We start from the raw sequence: 9,331 nt of genomic DNA, 5'->3' as shown, positions 1-9,331 counted from the left end.
AGGTGTTCCTGAGGATAGTTGGGTGGTTCCAGATACTGTTCGGAATGCTAATGTGCTAGCTCCAGAATCAAGAAGAGGAGCAGGAAGGAGAAGAAAACGCAGGTATGAGATAGTTGAAGACAAGCTCCGTTCATCGGAAGGAGCTCAAGAAAAAAAGAGGCACATGTTCAGTCGATGTGGCGAAGAGAATCATAACAGGGCTACGTGTGACAGAGCCATTTAGACATGTCTTTGTTTTGGATTTTCTTGTTTTTCATTATGGTGTTGGTTACTTGATTTGCTTGGTTTTCTTGCTTTTGAATTTTCTTGTTCTTGGATATGGTTTACTTGATTTTATGCAATCATTCCCTGATTTTCGGCAATGTTATCTATTTGACAATAAGTTGTAAACTGAAGCTGATCAATAGGTTTCTCTGCAACTTTTACTCTTTAATCAATATACAGTAAATTGAAGCTAGCTTTGAAATATAGAAATCAAACAATAAGTAATAGATTGTGAACTGAAGCTGATTATAAAGCCAACGATTGTAAATAAGAATCCATGGAGTGTATATTAGTCGATCATAATGAAAACAATACTGGAAACTTAAAAGATTAGGAACCCATCAAACTCAGACAACAAGAAACCGATCACTAGAACTTGCTCAGACAGTAAGAGAAGTCCATATTCCTACGATTGCTCCTACAACTACCATAGCCACCGTCGCTATCTTTAGCTTCTGTTTCATCTCCTGTGCAACTCTAGCAAACCCCAAGTATACCTTCTCTTTAAGCTTTTCGGACATCTCATGTTCAACTCTAACCATCTAGGACTTCACCTTTTCCATAACCCTTTCTTCAAACTTCGTAATCCCTAGAGCAACCCTCTCATGTTTCGCATCCACCATCCGAATCTCCTTAATCAAAGCTTCATCAATCCATTTAAATAGATGATTCTCAGTTTTTCTCTATCGCAAAAGAAACAAAAATCAGTCAGTATTATATTTTGAACTGTAAATCTAAGTGATATAGTATGGTTTAATCTGCAACACAAAATCGAAACAGGGACTTACATCTCTTGCGATTTCGCATCGGTAGAATCGTCGATACCTATTCTCCACCGTCGAATAACCAAACGTGGTTATGCCCTCGCCACACCAACATCTTGTAGGCACACCATGAGTAGAGAATCGAGGAAAACGAGCAGAAGATGTTGACGAACTGGTCATTGTGATTTTGTTGCTAGATTCCCAGGAGTCGCAGAGAAAGAACCCTAATCCCTTTTTCTCTCTACTTTACTTTCTTAAGTTTCGACAAATGAAAAGAAAATCACGTGTTTGGGGGTGTGTGGATACGGGTTTAGGGTTGGGTTTTAAGAATTTTCGGGTGAGCCTAGTGGGTATAAACCGTAATTGGGTTATACTCTATAACACTTATATTGGCTGCTAAATACTACACTCTAATACACTAAAATCGACATCTGAGAACTATATGAAGACAAAATTTGAAAATACTAAGCTGTAAAACATATCTTAGTAATCACTTAAAATCCCCATGTTACATACTAAATTGTAACTTGGTAAACACAGAATTCTTGTTTACTCTTGTTAAATACTACACCCTATAACATGATTTAGGGTATAGGGTTTGAACCAAATCGAATTTAGGGGTTCACTATCGAATTTGGGGGTTTGAACCGTAATGAATTTAGGGGTTTCAACACGTTCATATTTAAAATGTAAATTATAATAACAACTAACAACAACAATTAATCATGAACTCAAATAAATTAGATAGGGTTCAAACCCTATACCCTAAATCACTTAATATATCATGAACTCAAATAAATTAGATCAGTTTCAAAACAATAACAGTAGTGCATGAATTGAAATGATAAACCAAAAACTATCAAAGATAACAGTCATGAACTCAAAAGAGTTCAACCGTTTTCTCCGGAGCACGCTTTGGAGGCTTAAATGTGGACATTCGATACTGCAAGACCTAATCATTTGCTGCTTCCCAAACATCAAACGCTATCTTGTGTTGGGCTTCTTGGATGTTCTCGTCATTCACCAAAGAGAAATCTAAACCAAGTAGATGGCACTCTATGAACTTCAACGAATAAGCACCACAATCATTGCCACTCTTGTTTAGGGCGCGCATCGGGATATATGAAACAGTATACTGTTTGACATTGAAATCTTTCTTCTTATCTGACGACTGGACAGCCTTGACGATTCGTGGAATGAGGACGGCGAATGCTTCCACGGCTATGTTGTTCTTCTTACCCCCCCCCCCCCCCCCAATCGAAGACCTCAACTGTCCGGTTCACAAGATTGACGCACATAGAGATCCAATGGATTTGGTTAACACAAATAGGGATGTAAAGACGATCGACATCAACACTCGAAACTGAACCTGTGCTTCCATGATATGGAGGCTAACCTCTTCCATACTCAAGAAAATTGTTGTCGACTTTGTACCCTCTCATGTTCCCATCAAACTTGCCGTAGGCCGTGATGATCTGATTACTAAACATACAGTTCATAAATGCTACTCGGTTTGGCTTCCACCGACGCAATGAGGTTTTTTCCCGAAACAAATACATCATAGCGTACATGTCCTGAAAAAGACAATACAATTTTTTTAGGAATGAGAACCAACAACAAAATTCAATCTGCAAAATAATTTTGAGCTAAACTCACATAGTTCTTCAACCATTCATTAGGCCCCATTATACGCGAAGCTAACTCTGCATCAAATTTAGATGGCCCAATCTGAAGTACTCTGTAAAGAGAAAGTAGTAGTGTGACGATGTTTATGAGGCAGAATTGAGAAAAAGAAGTAAAACAATACAAATATTACTTACTTGGGCTTGAGGATCCATTCACTTAGTTTGGAAAATTTGTCTTATGGAACAAAAACCAATTTGTAGTGACGATGTTTATGAGGCAGAATTGAGAAAAAGAAGTAAAACAATACAAATATTACTTACTTGGGCTTGAGGATCCATTCACTTAGTTTGGAAATTTTTTCTTATGGAACAAAAACCAATTTGTAGTGTCTTTGCAACAGACTTCTGGATCATCTATATTATTCAAGGATGGTCGGTTGAAGATCTCTGGCCGGAAATAAGTCACTGGCGTAGTGAAAGCAGAAGGTTCGGACTTGTTCTTTCTCTTTATTGCAGCAGACACTGGGGTGGATTCTATTTCTTCTTCCACTTCATTCGGACTTGCTTCTCCAGCTTCTTCTTCAGCTGAACCATGTTCCTCATAACTGTACTCAAATGGTTGTACAGTTTCCTGATAAGCCCAAACATGCTTACTCCAGTCATACTTATTTCGGTGCATCTCAATCATCAGATTGACTCTTTCATCCCGCATCTCAGAGGGTCGATCAAACTCAGCACTTAAAACGACATCGAAATTTCCAGTTGAAGAGATGTAAGTAAACACTTCTCCCTACAAAGCAAACAATAAAACAGAAGTTAGACACTAACATTAAGAACTATACAAATTCGAACACATTAATTAAAGGAAACAAAACTTACATTGGATCCAAAATTAGACTCTAAGCTGATAATATCCTCATAGAAAACCTTAGCAGATCCTTTCCACTTCCTGCATCTCATGCTAGTCATGCCTTCTCTGAGTTTCCAACCCTAAAGAGACCCGATGTCTGGAATAGCCTCCATCAACCAAATCTGAAGTGCATACGAGATTCCATCAACGACATAACTCTTCTGCATCTTCACTTTATCCCTAACTTGGATAATGCAACTCACCAGCGCATCAAAGGAGTGAAGACCCCACGGATATTTCCTCATGTTTTCGAAATCCATCACCAGCTTGATGTACTTGTGTGGGATCAATACCTTCTCATCCTTCGCCATAAGTATACCAGCAATCACACACAAATACACCAGCCTCAGCCAATCAACATGAGACCACGTATTACAAGATCTAAGATGCACCTTCCTGATTTGCTGTAGACTGATATTTCCTCCTTTCTTTAACAGCTTACTCCAAAACCCTTTATCATATTTCCAATTATCAATCTCCAAGTCAGGCTCATCTTTATACTTCAGACCAGTGATCGCATAGAATTCTTGCATTGAAAATCTGAGAGGGTTCCTAGCATAATGGAACCATAACTCATGGCGCTTTGCGGTTAGAAGCTGCTTACAAACGAAGCTGTGGATCACTCTCCCCGAATACTTGAGCTTGTGTACATAAATCGCCATAACCTGAGCAAATAGCGGGTCACCCAACACTTCCTTGTACTCTGCTTCAACACACTTCTCCACCTTCTTAATTATGGAAGTTCGACAAGTGTTGTTGACCTTCTCAACTTGTGTTTCAGTTCCCTCTTTGAATAGGCACTTAGGCAACTCATCCATCGTCATACCTGTGAATAATGAAACAATGCAAACACCACAGTCAATTCTCATAAAACAAAGTCTACAAGTTCATAATAAACCGCGACATTACAAAGACAATAAACCGAGACATTACAATAACAAAGTCTCCTAATACAAGTTCATTACAAAAAAAAGGCATCATAATATAAGTTCCTTCCAAGTTGTCTCAAGCAAAAAGAATTAAACTTTGAATTTAAACACCTAAATCTTTAACAGAAGCAAAAATCAGTAGCTATCAAACGCAAAATATGATAAAAAAAACACCAAAATTTAAAAAAAGACACCCAATGAACAACAACACAAACTATGTAAGAGTGCTACAAGAAATCGGTGGCCATAAAAAACAAATTAAACCATACACAGATGCGAAACACGAAAAGTATGAAACTTTATTAGCAAAATCGCGCGATGACATAAATCAAAAATAATAAAACTTTGCTAACATAAAATCCTAAATTATTGACATAAACTTAAATCGAAACCACAAGTCCTTATACAAACCTGAAATTCTCGATTTCTTTTCTTGAAACTAGAGCTGAGAGAGTGTATTGCAGAGCGGTGAGGCACGAGCTTCAGTTTCCGGCGAGGTACGAGCTTCAATGTTCGCGACTTACTTAAGAACGAGACTTGAAGTGAGCACGACTGAGACTTAGATTAAGAAGAAGAAGAACACCGGCGGAGTCTTAGCGGAAAGAAGGAACACCGGCGACAACTACCTCTGGCAAATCGGTGACTTCGAGTCGTCTTTTCTCTCTTTCGCCAAAGGAGGAGGTGAAAACGGAGTGAAATTAGGGTTCGATACACACGATTTGGGGATAAAACGGTTTTGCCTCTTTTGTTTTTTGTTTTTTAACTTTTAAATTTTAAAATAATTAAATTAACAATAATCGTTTTGGATTTAGATTAGGGGTTTAATTGGATTTACAGAAAAAATTATGCTAAGTGGACAACTTATACTTCATTTTCTGGCATAGGGACAATGTACTTATTGTTTTGTTGTATATTTCCAATTTTCCCTTTAAAATTTACCTTAAAAGTTAATTAGCAAGGAATGTGACGTGGTGACGTGGCTTAACGAGAAACTTTTATTTAGTAAAACACTTAGGTGTCACGCAGAGAACGTTTCTCACCAAAACTGTCAATTAATGCGTTCACACTAACATTCTTTTAAAAGAACTTCATACCATCTATATTTTTCTCGACGAACACTTTTACGTGATAAACCTTCAGCTTCAAGTTTGATTAGTTGATTTATCAATCCTCTCAATATAATCATAGCATCAATAAAGATTCTTTATTCCTCTATACGTTTATGTAAAAACGGTAACCCATCTGATCTATCGCCATTAAGTCGACAGATCCGTAGAGACCACAAAGCGATGAAACTTTAGTAGGATGCCAAGTGTTAATGAAAGAACCCTTTTCTCCATACATGCTTTCATGCATTTAGCAGAGCACTCACGTTCTTGAGAACCGCCTCTCATTGCTGAAAGTAGGGGTGGGCACTTTACGCGATATCCGAAGTGGCACACGAACCCGATCCGAAAAGCCCGAACCGAAATCCGAACTGAAGGAGCAAAATATTCGAACGGGTATTGAATTAGGAGAGATTGGATATCCGAACCCGGACGGTAAAGATTCATTATTGCTCTATACGTTTCTGTAAAAAACGGTAACCCATCTGATCTATCGCCATTAAGTCGACAGATCCGTAGAGACCACAAAGCGATGAAACTTTAGTAGGATGCCAAGTGTTAATGAAAGAACCCTTTTGTCCATACATGCTTTCATGCATTTAGCAGAGCACTCACGTTCTTGAGAACCGTCTCTCATTGCTGAAAGTAGGGGTGGGCACTTTACCCGATATCCGAAGTGGCACCCGAACCCGATCCGAAAAACCCGAACCGAAATCCGAACCGAAGGAGCAAAATATTTGAACGGGTATTGAATTAGGAGAGATTGGATATCCGAACCCGAACGGGTAATATCCGAACCCGAATGGATATCCGAAGATAACCGAACATATGTATAATTAACCTTATATTTCTACTTTACATCTCTCATTTTATATTAAATATTTATATTGATACTTCATATACTTTAAGTTTATATGATATACATACAATTACGGAAAAAATGATTTGCTACTCACTTAAAATACATGTCAAACTTTTTATTTAAAGAATTAACAAAAAGTTACATCCAAAATTTAAAAATATTAACCAAATTAATGTCTTTTTAGTTTCAAAATATTATGTACAAATCTGTTAACCATTGAATCTATTAAAAATATAAAAAAATAGTTAAGTGAAAGTTATATTTTTAAGTACAAGAAATTTGAGAAATGAAAAATTTAATTCTTTTTAAAAAACTCTAAATATCCGAACCCGATCCGAAATAACCGAATCCGAACTAAAAATACCTGAACCCGATCCGAAGTACAGAAATACCTGAACGGGTTCTACACCTCTATACCGAAATACCCGAAAATCCGAAATACCCGATCCGAACCCGAACGTGTACCCGAACGCCCACCCCCAGCTGAAAGAGGACGTTGAAAATATATTTCTAGATAAATGTATCGTACTCGGTTTTGTTACTGCTCGATGAGGTGATCTATGTTTCGAGGAGACTGAATCACTGTAAATCGTCTCGGCTTAGTGTATTAGTCTTCTCGAACAAGCAATATAAGCATTCGAGTGTCACCACCTTCGCCGCCATGAGAGCTATGCATTAGACGACCTTGAAGATGAGAAGAAACTTCCAGGAACAAACCATCAGCAAGTCTCACGTGCTGGTCGCATCTGGAACAACCTTTACAATTTAGAGGGTCAAATAACCTTCAATTTTTTTTTTCACACATTTATTGTTTTGCTTATAATATGTTACTAGGTAGTAACCCGCGCCTTGCGCGGGATGAAATAGTTATTTTACATGTTTAAATTATATATGCGTGAGTTAGTATATAAGCTTATAATATGAGACATAAACCATACTTATCGGTTTTGAATGTATTAATAGTTTATTGACTGAAAAAATTAGAATTTGTCTTCTGGAATATTGCAAAGATAAATTAAGTTGGCTCAACATAAGTGGGTTTGGCGTTTTATTTTTAATTGTTCCCAGTGGGCTGCGTTTAAGTTCAGTCACATTGGGTTGGATTTTATGTTTTTTGTTTTAAATAATTTTGCTCAACTTAATAAAAAAAGAATAAAAAATAAGACTAAAGGTGGATAAAGTTTACGGCAAGAACGAAATCGATCCGCTTCACTTTTTGTTCCCAAAACGTATTCATGTCATAAACAAAGCTAAACAGATTCAAGTCGTTCTTTGACTTCCCTTCTTTTCTCTGAATTAAAATCTCCTCCAAACGGGTCTTCGATTTATGTATTTGGGAAGACCGTCTTCGCGAACGAACTCCTATCCCGTGATTTACTCCAAGCAAAGGCGATTCATTTATTTGAAGGTGGAAACCCAGAAAAAACTGTTCAGATCTTAAGTATGCTGATCTATTTATGCTTCTTTTGTATAAATTAAATTGATTATCCAAGTTTTTCGTATGTGCATAATTAGATTCAGATGCCCAAGGAACTCATCAAGTGCCTGAGTGGTAGCCTCTTGAAAAGAAGGAGATTCATCAAAAAAAATTTTTGGACATCGGAGATTCTTTAATTGAAGGTAAGAGTAGATTCAAGTATAATATAAGGCTTATAACACTTGAAAAAAAAAACAGTTGCAGCGTACAGCAATTGAAAGTTCTTTAACCTTCTAAAACACATACGTTGTAATATAAAAAAATCCAAAACTAAAACCTTAATATAATAAAATCCAAAACTAAAATCTTAATATAAAAAAACCCAAATTAAAAGCAGACATAGAACTTGCATAAGATAGTAAATCAAAGTCTTCAGCTCTCTTGCTTTAGACTCAAAGTGTAGTGAATGGAATCCTGGAAAACAAAAATTAACATTACCAATGAAAACTGTTTATAAACCCTGTATACATGATATTCACATTATAAAATAAAGGTTTCGTCAATAATATTAAACTTACATTGATTTAAAGTAATGTATTTCAGGAATTTCAGGATCAAATAAAATATCCGAACAGCCTTCAATGTTTGTAAGACATCTGAAGCGACCTATAAAACGCAACAACTCAGTTCAGCTAAGAAACTAACTTATTTTCGGCTAATTAGTCTAAATAAAACTTACCATTACCCCACTCAATTCTCCATAGCTTTAGTACACAGACAACAACATTTGCAGTTGTAGAAGACCAGTATTCATATAACTTCTCAGCAAGAGATCCATAAGCAACACACTTAACTTGCGTGAAACTGCAAAGAATTTAAAGAATTCTGTTATCTAATCTGAATTCCTGTAAACAGAAAACATTAAAATCTATAGCACACACTCAATATTTATTACGGAGAACCGAATGCTGGGTTGATTTCCATGATTAAACTGGTTTGCTTGCGCTTCGGGGAAATCTTCGATATCACCTACTTCAACCAAAGCTCCACATAGGCCTAGATTGTACATATGAAAAAACATAAAGATAAGGAAACCATACTATAATTTTGATACTAATAAAACTTGTCTTAAATAAAGGATAGAATTACCAATACAAAACTTAGGATGGTATAGACCACGGAGGATGGTTTTGTAACTCGCACAAAAGAGAAAGTTACACTCGGTGATAGGCTGAATCTTCGTAACCACGGAGTCATGAGTGAGGTTGATATGGTATTTGCTCCTTGTTGTTCGAATCAATCCAGAAGCATGAATTAGTTTAAAATCTAAGATCTCAAACCAATCACCTTCGTCAAGATTGATTTCATACGGCAATACCACACCCCAAGGAAAAGTTGCTTCAATCATTGAACCCTATTAAAATACGTTAAACAATACATCAGAACACTATATG

At 36.7% G+C, this 9,331-nt stretch overlaps 1 protein-coding gene across 1 annotated transcript; it reads right to left on the bottom strand.

The window, feature by feature from the left end:
• Positions 1–644: 644 nt before the first annotated feature.
• LOC106349599 (uncharacterized protein At4g04775-like) lies at positions 645–1,208 on the bottom strand. Its single transcript, XM_013789589.1, has 3 exons — positions 1,053–1,208; positions 819–947; positions 645–773 (listed from the first exon to the last, which is right to left on the bottom strand). Exons 1-3 carry the CDS (start codon positions 1,206–1,208, stop codon positions 645–647), a joined length of 414 nt encoding a protein of 137 aa, XP_013645043.1.
• Positions 1,209–9,331: the final 8,123 nt, after the last annotated feature.

This window comes from Brassica napus, chromosome C9 (genome assembly GCF_020379485.1).
Source record: "Brassica napus cultivar Da-Ae chromosome C9, Da-Ae, whole genome shotgun sequence".
NCBI lineage: Eukaryota > Viridiplantae > Streptophyta > Magnoliopsida > Brassicales > Brassicaceae > Brassica > Brassica napus.
The sequence above is the reverse complement of the archived record's forward strand: the minus strand, read 5'-3'. Positions and strand labels throughout refer to the sequence as shown.

Coding starts and splice junctions, on each gene's coding strand:
- LOC106349599 (XM_013789589.1), bottom strand. CDS start 1,208: ATGACCAGTTCGTCAACATCTTCTGCTCGTTTTCCTCGATTCTCTACT. Junction 948..1,052: donor GATGCGAAATCGCAAGAGAT/GTAAGTCCCTGT, acceptor CTTTTGCGATAG/AGAAAAACTGAGAATCATCT. Junction 774..818: donor AAGAAAGGGTTATGGAAAAG/GTGAAGTCCTAG, acceptor ATGTCCGAAAAG/CTTAAAGAGAAGGTATACTT.